Below are 18,176 nucleotides of genomic sequence, written 5' to 3'. Positions count from 1 at the left end.
GTGTTCAGTGTCACGTCCAGACACCCTTAGATTAATAACTTATAAAGAAACATACTAATGAGAAGGAGAAGAAAGACTTCTGAGTGACTCCACATTTACCAAATGGAAAAATAAGTATTGAAACCTATAACAAAGGACTTTTCAACACTTATCCACAAGGAGATCAAGTCCAGGTTCAGGATGCACAAGCAGCCTGAATTCTGGGATCTCCTAGTGCCAGGCTTTGCTCCCCTGAAACTTTCCATAACAGACCCAAATTCCCTCTTGTTCTGTGGTACCAAACCCAAGGAGGACCTTGCTTGAGGAGACATCCCTGCTCTTTACAGCTACCACAGTTGTATCAGGGCAGGGTTTAGACTGGATGTTAGGAAAAATTCCCTCATCCAAATGGCTGTCCAGCCTGGCACAGCTGCCCAGGGCAGGGGTGGATGGATCCACCCATCCCTGGAGGGATCTAAAAGCCCTCTCTATGTGGCACTTGGGGATGTGGGTTGGTGGTGGCCCTGCCAGTGCTGGGGGATGGTCGATTTCAGTGATCTTTGAGGGATTTTCCAAGGTAAATGCTTCCATGGGTCTGTTGTGGGAAGTCTGTTTCTGGCAGGACTCCAAGGATGAAAACCAGCACTTCAAAGCTGCTGGGCTGCTCAGGCCATACCAAACCCTTCCTGGGTGCTGCAGGTGGAAAGGGGCAGCAGCAGAGGACTCCACCCACTGCTCCACTTTGTTTTTGCATCCCAGAACGGTTTGGGTTGGAAGGGACCTTAAAGCTTATCTCATTCCCACCCCTGCCATGGACACATTCCACTAGCCCAGGTTGCTCCAAGCCCCATCCAACCTGGCCTTGGGCACTGCCAGGGATCCAGGGGCAGCCACAGCTTCTCTGGGCACCCTGTGCCAGGGCCTCCCCACCCTCACAGGGAACAATTCCTTCCAAATATCCCATCTAACCTTGCCCTCTGTCAGCTTAAAGCCACTCCCCTTGTCCTGTCACGACATTCCCTTGCCCAAAGTCCCTCCTCTCCAGGAAGGTTTAAGTAATACTATTTCCTTCAGGCAGGAAGAATTGCCATGGCAGGGTTTCTTCTGAGGGTTTTCCCCTTTCCTTTTGTTTAGGAGAAGCAGGAGAGGTGTGTAAGGGGAGCTCTGCAAAGCTCCAGCATTCCCAGGGGAGGAAGACTCCGGCTTGGCAGTCTCCAAGCGCCCTCTGGTGCAGACACAACCAGCAGCTCCAGCCAGCTCTGCCGGGGGATTTATCCAGAACATCCATGCCAGATGTTAATGGGGCTGTTTGGGGTTATGGAAAGGGAGGTGACAGCCACCCTGCCCTGTGAAGGCAGCGCTCTCCAGGAGAGAGAGCCCTTTGATCTCTGCTCCCTGTGCCCAGGGACAGAGCCCAGGGAAAGGCTGGAGCTGTGTCAGGGGGGTTGGGATGGCTGTCGGGGAAAGGTTCTTCCCCAGAGGGTGCTGGGCACTGCCCAGGCTCCCCAGTGAATGGGCACAGCCCCAAGGCTGCCAGAGCTCCAGGAGGGTTTGGAAAATGCTCCCAGGGATGCACAGGGTGGGATTGTTGGGAGGTCTGTGCAGGGACAGGGGCTGGACTGGATGATCCCTGTGGGACCCTTCCAGCTCAGGATATTCTGTGACTGTGTTGGCTGGACACTGGCACAGGGCTCACAAGACTTTGCTTCAGAATTTACTCAAATTTTTAGTGGCAAATGGGATTGGTCTGGTGGAATTGAGAGGATCAGCTGGTGCCTGGATTGGAGCAAAGACATAGATGGCTCTTCAGAGACCCAGCAGAAGGCAGGAAGCTTGGAAAGAAGGAGGCATTTCCAGATAGCACAGAAAGATAAATTTGAGGGTAACCAAGGGTATGAAACATGGGTCAAGAGGGCAGTGAACAATAGTAAGAAATTTATTGAGATAACTAGAGCAGTGAGAAAGAGGGGAAATAAAAAAGCAATGAAAAAATCAGCAGAGCCATTCTAGTTGGACACTGAGAGCTTGATGGCCAGGCGAGATACAAGAGGAGAAACATGTAGCCAGGTGGGGGTGCAAAGAATGACTAATGAGGCATCAGGCAATGAATTCTGTCTGTCAGGTGCTGCAAACACAACACCCAGCATGGAGCTGAGCAGGAGTCAGAGCATCATTAATTCAGTGAGGTCTGCTGCAGGCAGGGATCCGGGGTCTCAGTGGGAGCATCTGGGAAATGAGGGAATGAAACAGAAAAGCCATCAGCTCCCTGGATACTCTGAAATATGAGCTGCAGCTGCAGCTATTTTTAGAAGCATGAAATATCCTGAGTGGGAAGGGAGTCACAAGGATCAGTCATGCAGTCCAACTCCTGGCTCAGGACGCTCCCACAATCCCAGCCTGTGCATCCCTGAGAGTGTTGCCCAAACCCTCCTGGAGCTCTGGCAGCCTTGGGGCTGTGCCCATTCCCTGGGGAGCCTGGGCAGTGCCCAGCACCCTCTGGGGAAGAACCTTTCCCTGAGCTCCAGCCTTCCCTTGGGTCCTGGCCCTGGAGGACTAGAGGAGGTTAACAAGTAGTCCATTTACACAGGACATGGCTTGCAGGCTAGTTGACAGCATTTAGATTCTACTGAAATCTGCTGAAAACTACTTGGGACAAGCTTTTAAACATCTAATTCCTCTAGCTCTGCAACACTAGTAGGTCAATTAATAAATTCATATGGATTCTTTATTAGGGAAAAAAAATGTTTTAAACAAAAAAGCTTTTGCTGACAGAAAAGAGGAAGATTAAGATGGCTTAGCTTTAGCAGTAGCAGTGTTATTATCTAACTGCTGGGGCTGGGTCCCAGCAGGAGATCCTGTGGAAAACTGGGCCAAGATCAAGGATGGGTTACAAGAGCCCACATTTTCCTTCTAGTGATTTCTGAGAAACTCAAGTGTTTTGCAGAGATGCTGAGGGCCACTTTATAGGGAGTGGGATTGTGCTTAAGATGTGGAAGCAACACCCCTTTACCTGGCCTCTCCTTGCTGCCATGCCAGCATGCCCAGGAAGCAGAGACAATGCTGAGCCAGATTCCTACAGTGCTCCAGAGCTCACACAGCCACAGAGCCCTGGGAGATTCCCAGGGGAGCAGCTGCTGCCCAAACAGCCCCCCGTGTTCAGAGTGGGCTCACAAAGGGCTGTGGGAGCTCTCCTGGGCACTGCTGGCAAGCTCAGCTCCTCCTCATGGACCTGACAAGGCTCTCCTCCCTCTCCACCAGCATTTCTTCACATAAAATGTTCTCTGTGTGCTGCAAACAGTGAGGCTGCACTGGGAGAGGTGGGAGATGGTGCCAGCAGTGCCTCAAGGAGACACAGTCTGCATAAGCAAGGGCTCCCTTATGTAAGAGCCCGCTGTCAAAGCCAGGCCAAAACAGCCCTTTGCTTTTCTGTCATCCTTGACTCGGTGGGGAAGCATCAATGCAAACATCCGTCTGCAGAGAGGAAAGGCTTGCAACAATAATCTACTGCAAAATGATACTCTCCAGATTTTAAAACACCTGCTGTTGGTCAGGGCTATTCAGTGAAACGTATCAAGCTGCTCTTGGCAAATAAAACCTCAAAAAAACTCTAAAAGATAGCAGTATGGAGCCTGAAAATCTTCTGGGCTGAAATAAGTGCTGGATTGGCAGCAGTGCCATGGCTCACACTTCCATGGATGTATCACAAACACTTAAAGCAGAGTTATGCTTGAACACTTTGGGCACAGGACCAGGATGCTATGGATTCAGGAATGTTAATGAGCTACTGCTCTGAACTGACAGACTTCTATGGGAAGTCTCTTCCCATCTTTATTCAGGGCCTGGAAGACCAGAGGCTTCAGTCTGTGTGTTGTTGACTTGACAGAGAGAAATACTTCAGGGGAATGTAAAGGAGCAGCACAGCTGGCTCCAAGCTTATTTAACATCCCTGTGTTTACACTGTAATACCTATGGGACAAACAGTGCTGTGATATTATTAGTTCTTCTCTGCTTTTTTTTCTTTTTCCCTCAGAAATAAAGAATCACCACAATCTGAAGAGGCTGGAAAAAGGCCTATATAACCATTTCTCAGTGGGACACAAGAAGAAACAGAAATCAAAGCCTTCAGACATAGTTTCTCCAATTTGACCTGTGAAGCCTGGGTCAGCAGCTTTCAGTGTATAGAAAAGGAGGCTCAGGTTACGAGGCTCCACTTTTTGTGCAGAAAAGTAATAAAATGAAGGGAAAAGCCAAGCATCAGTCATGCAGCAAACTGCAAACTGGCAGTATTTCTCAGAAACTGAAGCAAATGCAAAGGAATTTGCTTTTAGGGTTAAGCATGGGTCACTTAAATAGCAAATCTGCCACATGCCACATCTGTTACAGCCTCCTTCACACAAACCAGCTCTTTTCCTGTAGGGCTGAAATACTTCCCAGCTTGTAACAAGGACAATTTACCTGGTGGCAGGTAGCCTAGCCAGGTGTAACACTTGCTTTATGGAGTAAGCCATGGATCCCAGGAAATATCAATGTCAGGGTCACATGCAGCATGGCAGGAGTCAGCACACAGGGAGCCCTTCAAGGCAGGACAGCATCAGACCAAAGTAAAATGATGGTTTCCTCCATGAAGGGAGCAATGCTGAGAAAAGCAAAGAAAAATTATTTTTCTCCATGAAACCCATGGATAGCAAAGCTTAAATGGTCTTTCATTTCCAGCTTGGTTTTTTTGATTCTCTCCCATTCTTCTACTCATGCAAGAAGATAACCTCTTGTGCTTCACCTTCTGAATGTGTGATCCTTGGCCACACAGTTGTCACACAGAAAACCCTGTGCTCAAGAAGCTGCTCTGAGATGTTATTTGATTGCCAGGGAACTCTTAAGTTTAACCTGGAGACCTTAATGGAAAAGATGTGGACAATTCCTGCAGAAGTAACTAAAAGTCAGTTATTTTCCTCTTAACTCTAAGCTGAAGCACCTCCTGGGCAATCACTTGCAATATGCAGGAGCTGCGTCCAAAGACAAAATAAAATAACTCCTAGGAATGCCAATGGCTTTAGAAACTTAGCTGGTGCCTGAAGCAGGTAACTGGTGTGCTATTACAGCATAGATGGTGACATACTTTGGTGTTTTAGTTGCCTCTGGTGCTGCTATGATCAGTTTTCCCCTGCAGGGAAAAAAATTAAAATAAGGTATTTCTGTAGAAGAGCCTTTTCTCCAAAAGCAGAGGGAAGAAAGCCAAGTTCAGAAACGTGACCTGGGGGGCAGCATGAGTGCTTCTGACAGGGCTAAGACTCTGTAAACTACAAAACCCTTCAGCCCTGCCACAAGCCCTTCAGACTTACCTGTAACCAATATTTACAGTATGGGTAAGGATGTGTTTATTCTGTTGTGTGCCTGACCAGATAAAGAAGAAGCACAGGCTTTACAAACACTTCTCAAGAGTATTTATTAGTCAGGACTGATCTGTGTCACTGAATGACTTACTTCATACCTCAAATGGCATTTCATCACAGTGCAGCTGCACGAGCCTTTGTTCTCCCTGAACACATCCTTGATATGCCAAGGCAGACTTTAGTTCACCATTTATTCACATCCAACAGTTCCTGAATTTGTTTGGGTATGAGCACAGGAGTTCAAGAAACGTTCTGTTTTCTCTGCCCAATCATTTGAAAAGTTTCGTTCTTTTCTTCCTCCACTGTTTATTATCCACATCTTCAGTATCACCAGGAGGATCTGGCATTACAAAGCCATCAGTCATTTTATAGTAGACTATTGTGGAGTCTGTCTCAACTATGGCCAAAGTAACTGACAGCAGGGTGTCAGGATCCTCTGGAGGCAGAGAGGCTTTCTTCAGTATTTCCCTTAACCTAGGAGAGGAAAAAAAAAACACTTAGAGAGGAATCCACAACCACCTACAATGGCACAAAGGTAGAATAGCACCATTTTTATCCAGTCTGTTTTCACTCTGCAAACTCATCTTCATTAAAGTGAGCAAATATCTTTTCTAATAAAAATCCAAAGTTGTATAATCAAGCAACAAAAGAAAATAACAGAGTCAGTTACACACATCTCTGCTGGAAATGGCTCAACACATGCTTCTAAGCTTTGTTTAGGTGTACTTACATGCATGTCCCTCAGCCATCCCTTATCCACCACAATCCCAGCATAGCAATCTCTACTGGCCCTGCTTTCAGCAGACTTATATAAGAAATTTAATTGAGTAACACCTGGTGTTCAGTTGGAGGACTGAATAATTAAGATGTGTTCCATTTGCAGAGGTAAGTCTTCCAGTCCTTGTGCCACAGGTCTCTGCCAGACTGTGGAAGGCCCAGGAGCCCAAGCCAGGTTTCTCTACCTCCCTGTCTAGACTAGAAGCCACAAGACTAATGCTCTTCTTCAGAACAGTCAGCCCAAATAATGTCTTCCTTAAAAGCTCAAGACAAAGTTATGCAATTTTTCCTGTTTAGCTTATTCTAAGAGTAGCATGCCAGTTACTTTATGGTTCAGAGCTCAGGACAACACTGATCCCTGGAGTCCCTGCATTCCTGGTCTGACTGGGGAGCAAGTTCTGAAGGAGTGTGGTGACCAGAGACAGACCCTGCCCCCACACATCAGGTGCAAGAGGGCTCCTCTGAGATTGCTGGGACAGGTTACATTCCAGGGGGAGTTCAGCTGTGTACCAGGATAAACCAGTCCTGGCTTCATGCACCCTGGAGAGCTCACCCAGCAGAGCACAGGCAGCTCTGAGGCACTGCAGCTGAAAACAGGGCTCTGTCTAAAGGCAGCAGCTTTCAGACTTCAATCACCATCTTCCCTCAGAACCCCTTTGATCCTCTAATAAAAGCCAAATGGAACGTGGCAGAGAATGAGCAGCAGCCTGGAAAGCCTCGCTGTTAAGCCCATGACCTTCTTAAGGATCCATCTGTGTTCTGAGCTGTGCATAATCCAGCCTGGTAAATTCAGGAGGGCCTCTCCTCCTGCCTGCACCACTGGCCCAGACACACAGCAAGGCAACACAACACATTTACTTCATGCCACAAAGATACCACGGCTGGGAAAAGCACTATCCGAGCCCTCCCACACCAGCACATTTCCTAACAACACAACAAAGTGAGAGAGACTGTGCTGGCCACTGGCAGAGACAATGCAAGAAACTCCTTCAGGTAATGGGACATCTACTCCTGTGCTCACTGCCACCTCAGCAGGCTCTGTCTGCAGGTTTTTTTGGCAGGTAACTTACCCGGAACCTCTGACTCCTGTCACTTCCAGCCCCTGTGCAGAGGTACCCCCAGCAGCACAATGTCCTGCCAAAACCCTGGCAGGGGACAGAGCCCAGGAAAAGATGACAGATCTCCTTCCTGACACATGCAGAGAGCAAGGATCTAAAAGTCACATGCAGAATCATGAAATGACTTGGGTTGGAGAGGACCTTAAAGCTCACTCAGTTCCATTCACGGGCTGGGACATTTCCCTTATCCCAGTTTGCACCAAGCCCCGTCCAACCTGGCCTTGGACACTTCCAGGGATGGGGCAGCCACAGCTTCTCTGGGCAGCTGTGCCAGGGCCTCCCCACCCTCAGCAGCCAAGTGTCTGGAGAAAGCTCTAAGCTGGCAGACTGCTGGCAGAGACCCCGTGAGGAAAGAACTATCCACAAAGCAGTGGACATTGATCTCTCTTCCTCCTGTGAATGCAATATAGAAGTAATGATAAAATGACAAATTAAAGGGCACAGCTACCCAGGAGAGATATTTTGGGAGCCAAAGAAAACAACTTGTGTTGAGTGTGGACAATGCTGTATCTGAGAGCAGACACAGGCAGAGGCCTGGATTCACCTGTCAGCCAGGGCAGAAGCTCTTTCCTATTTTTTTTAACACCTGTCACTGGTTTTCCTGATAGACTGTTAAGAGGAGGAATGGAACAGTGAGGCCACACATCTACATTTCTGATACTCATGATTTCTTCTTATACTGCCAAGCACAAACACCTGAGATTTTATTTCCCCCTATTTAGCAACTAGGACTTCAAAGATGCCCCATGATCCCAAAAGCAGCCAGGTCCTGACAACAGATTAATGACATTTCTTCTTCCTTTTCAGGAGACACGAGCTCCAGGATTTATGTAAGGAGCACAAAGACACACCATTGCATCAGGATGATCTGCTAACTCTGCTGTCCACAGATGAGGAATGACAACTGCAAATGAACCCTTTTGCCCTTCCCCCCTCCCCCCACACAGGCAGCCCCAAGACAAGGGCTCTCATTCATGCATACCACAGTAGCATCAGTGCACTGCAGCACATCTGCAAAGCGGTGAGAGGCTATCTTTTAGAGGGATAAGCTTTGGAATTCAGGAAGTCTGTGTCAGACATCCCTTGCCCTCCTCCCCTGAAGGCATCCCCAGCAGCCTCTCTGTCCAGCCTCTCCTGCTCACAACGTTCCTCTGCATCAGCAGACACTGAAAGGAGCCATGGGACCTCTGATTTTACCGTGCCTGCTGCCTGCCATGAGCAGGAAGATGAAATACTGCAGGAAAGGTATAGCTTTTGTAATCCTTTTAATGCATCAAATACTGTCTATGGAAAAATAAAGAAAGGCAAGAACCCTTTATTTCAAGGCTGCCCATCTCCTAAACAGCTGCAGTCAATGATGGAAATAAAGTCCTAGGCAAGAAGCCCACATGGTAACACCCCCAACAGAGTCAGCTGATTTAAATTACCCAGTTAATGGCTATCAATAAGCTCATTAGTGACCAGTAAAATCTGCTACACCATACAGGTGATGATAACCATAAAAGATGAATCTGCTTAAATAAAAATGGATTTAACATTTCTGAAAGCGTCAAGCATCAATGAACAGAGGAATTCAGTGCATCCAGCAGTCTGACAGATGCCAACAGCCTCAACCACCTACATTCTCCAGCACCCTGAGCAGCCTTTCCCCGAGTCAAAGCTGTGCCAGGACACACTCTGGAATTAGTGATCACTGACAGAACACTGACACCAAGGGGCCCATGACCACTCTGGGCTTGGTTCCCCAGCTGTGCTCCAACAGTGTGAGACCCACAGAAGCTGTAGGGTCAAGCCTTTGGCATGGCCTGGCTCTCTCTGGGTCTTCTTTTTCCACAGGAATTCCAGCATGCCCACTCCACTGTCTGCACAGCCAGTTTTCAGCAGAGTGGAGAGACGTGACATGAGAAAAGGTGCAGCTGAGAAACAGTTCCTGCTCTTCTGCAGGGTCCCAGTGAAAACTCAGTTGCCTGATCACTCAAATCCAGATCTGCTCCCAGCAGGCCAAATCAAGCAGGACAAAGCCCTCATTTCCCATCCAGGAAGCAAACTCACATTCACCTCATGCTCCAGGAGGTGCAAAGGACTTCACCTCAAACATTCTGTTATCCAAAGAGCTGGCATTTCTAAAACACTTTGCATTAGAAAAAGGGCTCAGAAAAGGCTTCCTAGATACAGACTAGAGTCAGTAGGGATTGCTTTTTTCTACCCAGGAATTAGTGATAGGAGCAAGCTTAACTTACTTAACATTGTGCAAGGAGCACTGCAGCTAAGGGAACAGCACTAGCAATGTCATCCTGCATCTGTCATTACTGCTGCATTCAAACTTAATGATGGCACGGAACTGACCCAGTCTTCTATTACTGTGGCAATTAATAGCTTTAAAATAAAACAAATTCCAAAACAAAACAAGAAAATCCATACAAATCTACCCAGAGAGCAGAGGGGAATGTTGCATCCCTCCCCTACCTTAATTTTGCACTATGTAGGCCCTCAACACCCATCAGAAATCTGTGCTGTGTTTCCCAATATCTGCTCCTAACAAACAAACACCAGGTGTACAGCTGGTGACCCTGAGCTTTCAACTGACTGCAAAAATCAACCAAGGGCAGAATCAAAGAATTCAAGCAGCAAGTTCTGTGATGAACAAAGCATTTCAGAGACACATCCCATGCAATGCCTCTGAGAAGCAGCATCCCTCTGCAAGCTCAGAGCAGTTTTATGGAGGTAGCATAGAGCTCCATTGAGCTGAAATGGAACTACTGCCTTCCATCCCATAAAAGCCAAAGGCTTCAATCTGCCCTTTATACTTGGATGAATAATTCCATGCAGGCTTGGCCAGCCTGAACAGCTCCCTCCCCTGCTGGCCAGGCAGGGCTGCAGAGCGCACACAAGTTGGTCTCTGTGCCCCTGCAGAGATCATTACCCCAGGCACTGGAGCGTGCCATTGTCCCAGCCTGGGCCAGCACCATGGCACAGGAACCTCCCAGAGGGCACAGTTCCTTGGATTTAGCCAGCACTGCAAACTTCACCACACCTCACCACCAGGAATGCTGCTCCAGACCCTACTGCAGGGCAGGCAGCATGAACCCAGTGCCTAGAAATATGTGGGAAGGAGCACATAGGGCTGTAAGGAGGTGTAAATGCACACCACTATTCCTTGGGATTTGTTCCCAAAACACACAAACAGGGAATGCTAGAAGAAACTCAGTTTTTGTAATGGAAAGAAAAAAATACATGCAAATAAAACACTACATGCCACATTGGTCAGGAGAAGGAATTGAAGCCCTGAGGAATATTAAAGATCTTTTTTCATGGAAGTTCAAGAAGAAAACAAGAGAAACCACACAAAAGGGAGGTATCAAAGTTCAGCAAAGTTCTACAGGACACACTTACTACTGGATGTTCAACCACAGTACTGCATAACCCACTCTGCTGCGGGAGCTGCAATCTTATTTAAAATATTGAATTAAAAAATTAAATAAAAATACTAATAAAGAGCTTACACTTAGGAGCCACTAATTATATTTTAATGTGTGATTTACTGCATGAGTAAATTATGCTTTTAGCAAGGGAGTTACTGACAAAACTGTGAAGAGGATGCAAGATTCACGTCACACTTCCAGTGCTTTAAAATAACAGGATTTTTCAGTTTATAGCAAGATTTATTTCACAGTCTACAGACTTTGAAGACAGTAAATTCCAGTCCTCAGATTTCCTTCTCAGTATGCTTATCAGCTTTAAAACAAAACATTCATGTATTGCTTTCTTCTAAAGTAAGTTAGCATTTTAACAGAATAAGCCTTTCCCAAACTTCACAGGTCTCCATGACCTCAGGCAACTTCATCCTTCATTTACAGCACTTGTACACAAAATACAAACAGAGCAGTGACGTGTCCTTTAATCTGACAGTTTATCTGCATCATTCTGCTCAGACAGAGTTATTTGTCTAGGACAGACAGTGCCCAACTCTATTAGATCTGGGACCTCACTCCCTGGTCCCTGAAGGCTCAAGGCTTTCCAGGCTCTCTGAAAATCCAGCTGCCAACACTATGAGCTCTCCTAACTTGCTGAGCTGGGTTTATGCAAGTTATTTCTGCCAGCTCTGAAGCAGCACTCCCAGGATTCACTGCTTCCTCCACAGTGGGGAGCCACAGTTCTGGAATGGACAATGAGATACTTGGCATGCTCTGAGGTGTTGTAGTGAGCAGCAAACACAGCCCAGCCTATGCACCTGCAAACTCCTCCCACAAGCAGGAGTCCCTGCTGAATTCAGAGGCTCTCCAAGCCTCAGCCAGCTGTGTGTGGGTCACAGCAGGCCAAGACAGACAAAAATTGCATCATATTCCCCAGGGCTTTGCTCACAGAAGATTTAGCAATCTTCATCTGAAGAACACACAGAGCACAAAGCCACTTCTCAAGACTCTCCTCCACAGCCCATAATTCTGTAATTTAGTGGGTTCCTGTGTAGCCACAGCTGGATGAGCAGATTCCACCCAGCTCTGCAGAAGTGGACAGTGAGCTTAGGAAGCAGAACAGCTTTTGCCTTCAGCACTTATCTGTCATGCCCCAGCTGGACATGAGGAAATTTTGTAATAGGCTAAAAAACATTGAATGGGTTTTAATTTTTGTAGGGCACTCATATTTGTCATTTGCCTAGGTGTCCTGCTGGTAATTTCCACAGCAATCTTCCTGTGGCCTTTTAAGGACACACTTCTCAGGGGCAGCCAAGTTGGGAACTTTATGAGACACCTGGGAAGGCAGAGCTTGGATGACATGGATTTCAAGCAGAGAACCACCACTATATTTCTCTGGAAGACCAAGCCCACAAGTGTGACTGACTAATACAAAATGTGAGATGTATTTAGCACATTCATAGTACTAAAATCCATTTTTTTTCCCAGTGAATCACTTCCTTTCTTCTGCCAATAAGAAAAACACAGAGCGGAATGAAAATGGAAGTCTGATTTCAAGGTGTCACTTCCAAAACCTACTGGTTAAACAAGGAAGTGCTGCCCATAAATGCTGCTGTCACTGGCTTCTTTTGCAGTTAGCACAATTCCAGGCCCAGAATAGAGACAGAACATTTTCACCTTCCCAAATCCCTCCAAGGGCTTATTTTCAACACTAAGCAAGCTGCTCTCACTTGTACTCACACCTCCTCCCCTGCTTTTAGCAGGTAACACAAAACCACAAAGTGCTGCTTTGAACAAAATGCAGATGCACATTCAACACCAAACACAAGTGTTGTACACAAATACAACCTCCCAGCCTGACAACATCCATGGGTATTGAACACATACAGGCCTTTATGGACACACCTGGCACTGCAGCCTGGGATTCAGCTCATTTTAGTGACAACACACCCTGTGGCACTGCTCTGCAGCAAAGCCTGGTTACAAACTGTACTTTTAATCAATGTGATGCATTCACTCTTTGCCTCTGCAGCACACATCCTTCCAGTACTGGATTCCAGACACTCCGGTGCCAGAGGCAGAGCAAACAGCATCACCACAGAACAAACAAGTGCAGAGGCTCCCCGTGAAAGGCTCCAATGACACAGACTAAGATAGGACATGCATGCAGTGGAATGTCTGTCATTAAAAATCAATCAGAACATACTCTTAGCCTCTACCCAATGCCAGGAATCCAAGTTTTCAGCCCAGGTGCAAACACACTATACTAACCAAGCACAACAGCTCAGCATGTAGGTAGAATTCCTCAAAGATCCCACTGATGCCTTCTATTTCCCCTAAAACCTTTGAGCTGAGAGGTGCAGCACGTACCTTTCATTCACACACAGACACATCTGCTTGCAGACAGGCTGAATGACACCCAGCATTTCACCCTGCAAGGCCTCTCAGCAGCTCTCCTCTCCTGTGCAGATCACATCTCCAAGCCCTCAGGAGTAATTGACCAATAACTTGCAAATACAATATTTTGTTCAGCACAAAACCAGTACTAAACCCCACCAATACCTAGTAAATAATCTTCTTCCCCTCACCCAACAAACAGCAAAATTATGAGAAAAGTCTGTTAGTGAGACATTGATCTGACACTTCTAAATTCCAAAATAAAAAGCAAAACCATCACTCCTAGAGTACACACACACACCTAATAAGTGCAATTAATTAACTACCTACCACTGTGTCAGGCTGCTGCCCACACAGCAAGAGGAAGCAGCAAAAAAATTTTTAGAGCCAGCTCCTAGCTAGAGTGGGAACAGAAGAAATTGAAAAATGTACAACCTTGTGATGCCTTTGAAATAGTTCAGGTTTTCAGAGTCATCATGGCAGATACCAGTAAGAGAAGGCAGCTTTTATCAGAGAGTAAATCATACCCTGTGGCTGAGGCTGCTCCGGGGGCCAGTTAAAAGAGACTAAAACTACTGAAGTGGAAGTGTTCTAGGCTGTAAATATCTGTAATGTAACAAATTCATGGCTGTGCTGTCTTCTGCTTGAAGAATTGCTTTTGCATGTGTTAGGAAATCAAGCCAAAAATCACAGGCACGTGAGACTGGATGTAAAGTGAGAGTAGTTTCCTGTTCAAAGTAGCCAAATTATAGCTTGAAAACAAAAGCAAAGCAAACCATACAAGGCTTATCCACAAGTCTGACAATAAAAAAGCTGATTCTTAGGCAGTTCCAAGAGGATTTCTTTCCTCTTAGGTCCTTTGAAGTCCAGTAACTCAGAAAGCATCATACATTTCCAAGAGTACAAAATCAGCACAGGAATGTTCAGAACATAAGCTGTGAAGGCCTTGTGTTCTAATCTTGTCTCTCAAACACATACTTTGGTGTCCACTGTTATCTCCTAGCACATATGTAAGTCCAGATAACAGGAAGTGTTTATCAGTGGGCATCAGTTTCTGCTTGACCTCCAAGAAGCACTTCCAGACAGGGAGAAGCAGAGACTGATGCAAAGCTGAGGTTTCCTTGATGTTCCAAGCTGCCTGTGTGTCTGCAGAACCCAAAATAACTCTGCTTACAGGCTGACAGGCTGCTTTCCTCTGATATTCTTCCATTTCCTCCTCCTTGCCCTCTTGACCAAGCCATCCCCAGCCTGTAAAATGTACCTGTGCCCCATTTCTGTCAGCGGTAACCCGAACCGAGCAGTGAGCACACCCTCACCTCTCGTGGCTGATCAGGATGTGTGCAGGCACTGGCACCATCACCTGGAGCCCCTCCTGCTCCCTGGCTCGGGCATGCAAACACACCAGCTGCAGCTCTGCCACGCCCACCGGCTGCACCTCGTGCCAGCTCCTCCCTGGAAAGGTTCGTGGGGGATGAGAGGGGCAGAACACAGAACACAAGTTTTAATCAGTCAAATAACAAATGCAGGATCTAAGTTAACATCTGAAGTTTTCTTTTCCCTCCTCCTTTTCTTCACAGGAAAATTCCATTCATCTGCCAAATTCCCCTCCTGAGAAGCAATCCTGCTAAAGAAATCCAAGGAGCAGGAGCAGCCTGCTGGCTCCAGAGCTGCACTGAGGGGTGGTGAAGTGATCTGACAAAACTGCTCTGCAAAAGGCACAAAGAAGATAAAACCACACAGCTTTAGTCACCTGACTCGGCACCCTGATCTGTGAAGCAGCAGGTGCTAGAAGCATGGTTAATGATCATACACAGTTCTAACCTCCTGCTTGAAGGGATAAGGATGAAGTTTTTGCTGCAGAACTACAGAAACCTTCTTTTGAAGCCTATTAAGGCATTTTCTTCAGAGGTATAACAGCAACAGATGCAGCAATTCCTGGACTGTAAAATCCCTCCCTTCCCTGACCTTGAGAAGCAGCAGGCTCCAAGCAAAACTGAAATATTTTTCTTAGGCTGGCTGGCTGCCTACTCACAGTCCCTTTTCAATAAAGCCAACTTGGAAGAAGCCAGACAGAAGTTTATATATCACATAACTCTGCTCCACTCTGAGCAGACACCAGCAGCCTACACTGGATTTCACAGGACCGTTTTGGCCAGAAAAGCCCTCCAAGATCATGGAGTTCCACCAGTGACCTGACACTGCCAGGTCCTCCACCAAGCCATGGCCCTAAGCACAACACCTACAATTTATTGTATAAATTACTATATTGTTTCATAGTATTACTACAATGGTTATAAATTACTGCTACCACACTTGCAAATGATCTTCTTTGCTAGAGGAACCACTGCCCTTTCTAGAAAACATTCCAGCACAAAACAGGCCAGCACAAAAGATTCAGACATGTGCTGAATGGTGACTTTTGTGAAACAATATGATTGAGTAATTTCACATTAATCTGCAGGTGAGGACTACTACAAGCTCAACCACTGAACTTGTCAGTTCACCTTCTGACATTTCTTTTCCTCCCCCTACCCCTCTTTTGCTTTTATTTCCATGCTGACTGCCTTTTCCCTGAACACCTCCACCAGAAAGTGCTGAGTGAAACGGCCCCTCATCTCTGCACAGGCTCCAGGGAGGCAGAGGATAGAAACTTCCAGCACAAAAACTCTCAAAATGGGCCCCAAGGCCTTTGGAAGGAAAGGTCCTGTCCCAGTGCAAACAATGAACTTAACAGCACCTAAGGGCAGAGGCATTGGTTGGGATCCAGCCACTTCCCCCATTTACCTTCCAAGAGGTCCAGGTACACCAAAAAGGCAGCGTAGACTTGAGTGCTGTCAGACACATCAAGTGACATCATTTCTGTGAACTGAGACCCAGAGAGGAGCGTTAATAAAGGAAAGTACAGGTTATACTAAGAATGCACAGACCATCTCTACAGCCAGCAGAACCACTGGAGCTTCAAACCAATTTGAAGGCAATCAGAAAGCAGGACTTGTTTCCTGACAGTATCTCAAAGGCTCCTTTTTCCGCATTCCCCGTATTTTAGCACTTAAAAAAAGCAAGCAAAATAAACAAACACAAGAGGAGTCTCAGCTATTTCTGGAACAGCTCTAGCTTTGTGGAATTTTACCTATGTCGGGGTAAATAATTGTACCTATTTTTGCTGCAACACATCAAGGTAAGACGATGGCCAAATTAAACACCTCCATGTTTTCGGTGTGGTAAAAATTAGGATGGAGTCGAAGTTTAAGGCATTTACGTTTCCCAGCTGGGATCCCATGATTTATAAACCTCCGCCCCTGCTGGCAGTGGCATTCCCCAACTACCCCACGGGCTCGATAAACCAAATATCATGGATTAGATGGGCATCTCCTTCCAGAACCCTCCAGGGGGGACCCGACGTGCACCTCGAGAGGAGAATCCTGCAGGGTCCGCCCGGGAGAGCGGGTCCCCCGAGACACCGCGGGACCTCCGCCCCGGCCTACCGTGGGATGAGCCGTGATCCAGTTGCCGCCAGCTACCCCCGACCAGCTGCCCTGTGCCCTCGGGGCCCTCCCGGCAGCGGAGGAGCCCTGGCCCGGATCGGTGACCCCCGGAGCCGGGCAATCGCCCCTCCAGCCCGGCCCGGCCGCCGGCTCCATGCTCCCCGCCTGTGTGCAACGCGGCTTCACTCCGGGCGGCGCAGCACAGCACTCCCCGGAAACTGCCGCACCGCCACGACAGTTCCGCCGCCACTCCGTTCCTACCTCTATATATATATATATATATAAACATATATAAACATGTACTCCTTTCGCGGTCCCTTCTCCTAAAGGCTCTAAAGAGTTATCAATCTGCAGTGTCCAGAGCTTTGCTGGACTGCATAAGGGACGTGCATTCAAGGTACTGCCATTAAAAGCACCTTGGGCTGCTTTACCAGAAATATCTCTGACTAATGCCAAGTGCCTCAGGTCTGGCTTATCAGCTCCATCTGCCTCGGTGACTCTTCTGATGAATTTCAAACAGTGGCTATTCTATAATAAAATTGGTATCTATGTATGTAACACATAAATTGTATCTATGTATGTAACATATAAATTGTATGTGGTTTGTAGGCACAGGAAGTAATATTTGGGCCAATCTAATTCGAGGAATTTTGTGGTAAAATGAGCAGCTGTTTTGGTTGCTTAAAAAGTATTGTGTTAGCCAGCACTTCAGTTCCCTGGGCACAGAACAGATAGCTAGATGGGATAAAAAAATCCAGTCTCCAAGACTTTAATGGAAGAGTTGACAACAGTGGTTCACTCAGCTGCTGGGAAAATAATTGGATGGATTTGAGTTCTTAGAAGCAAAGAAGCAAGTGAAAGGAGATGGATCCACATCAATCTCTAGATGAGTCAATTTACATCAGCAGGATGGAACCTCTGTTTTCCTCAATGTGGGAAACAATTTAGAAGAAATCTGCCTCAGAGAGAATTTGTCACCTGCCAAACCGAGGGATTATGCCTCTGCCAGAGACAGCTGTCATAGCTGGAATCTCCTTGTTTGGTGTAGATACTTAGAGAAGGCTGAAACAAATGGCTTAAATTGATTTCTGTGGGACTTACATCTGCAAAAAGCCGTTTCTTCCTCAAAGCTAAAATATTCCACCACAGAGTGGCTCATTGTCTTGTCACAGCAGGATGGAGTCTGGTCTTTACAAAACCCCACAGGATATAATTATGGCCACCAATAAAGAAGTCAGAATGAGCACAGATTTCTTTGTACATGGACATGAAGTCATACACATTTACAGGTGTTGGAATGACACAAATTGTCAGGTAACTGTTTACCTGAGCTCTCCAAACTTTGCCCCAGCTGTGTGTGACTGGGAGTGAGAGATGAAGATGAGCTGACTCCTTTCTCTTCTGCATGGAAGAACATCTCATGTTTCAGGCTTCTGCTGCTCTCACTCTTTTGTGCTCCACAGCAGCCAGCCAGCACAGGGAGTTGTGTGAGCAAGGGAACATGACTTTGGAGAGCAAATCACTGGCTTTGGGATGCTGCTGGAGTCTTTTCACTTGCCCCCAGCAAATCATTATGGCTCTGATGCTGCTCCCAAAATAAAAAGAAAAGAGGAGTCT

General features: G+C 46.8%; 1 protein-coding gene across 1 annotated transcript; it reads right to left on the bottom strand.

Moving 5' to 3' along the window:
- Nucleotides 1–5,403: 5,403 nt before the first annotated feature.
- TSEN15 (tRNA splicing endonuclease subunit 15) lies at nt 5,404–16,750 on the bottom strand. Its single transcript, XM_009088435.4, has 4 exons — nt 16,560–16,750; nt 15,859–15,940; nt 14,391–14,526; nt 5,404–5,843 (listed from the first exon to the last, which is right to left on the bottom strand). The coding sequence occupies exons 1-4, from the start codon at nt 16,713–16,715 to the stop codon at nt 5,639–5,641; spliced, it is 579 nt and encodes a 192-aa protein (XP_009086683.1). The 5' UTR covers nt 16,716–16,750; the 3' UTR covers nt 5,404–5,638.
- Nucleotides 16,751–18,176: the final 1,426 nt, after the last annotated feature.

The sequence above is a fragment of the Serinus canaria genome, chromosome 8, assembly GCF_022539315.1.
Source record: "Serinus canaria isolate serCan28SL12 chromosome 8, serCan2020, whole genome shotgun sequence".
Lineage (NCBI taxonomy): Eukaryota > Metazoa > Chordata > Aves > Passeriformes > Fringillidae > Serinus > Serinus canaria.
This window is presented reverse-complemented; position numbering and strand designations above follow the sequence as displayed.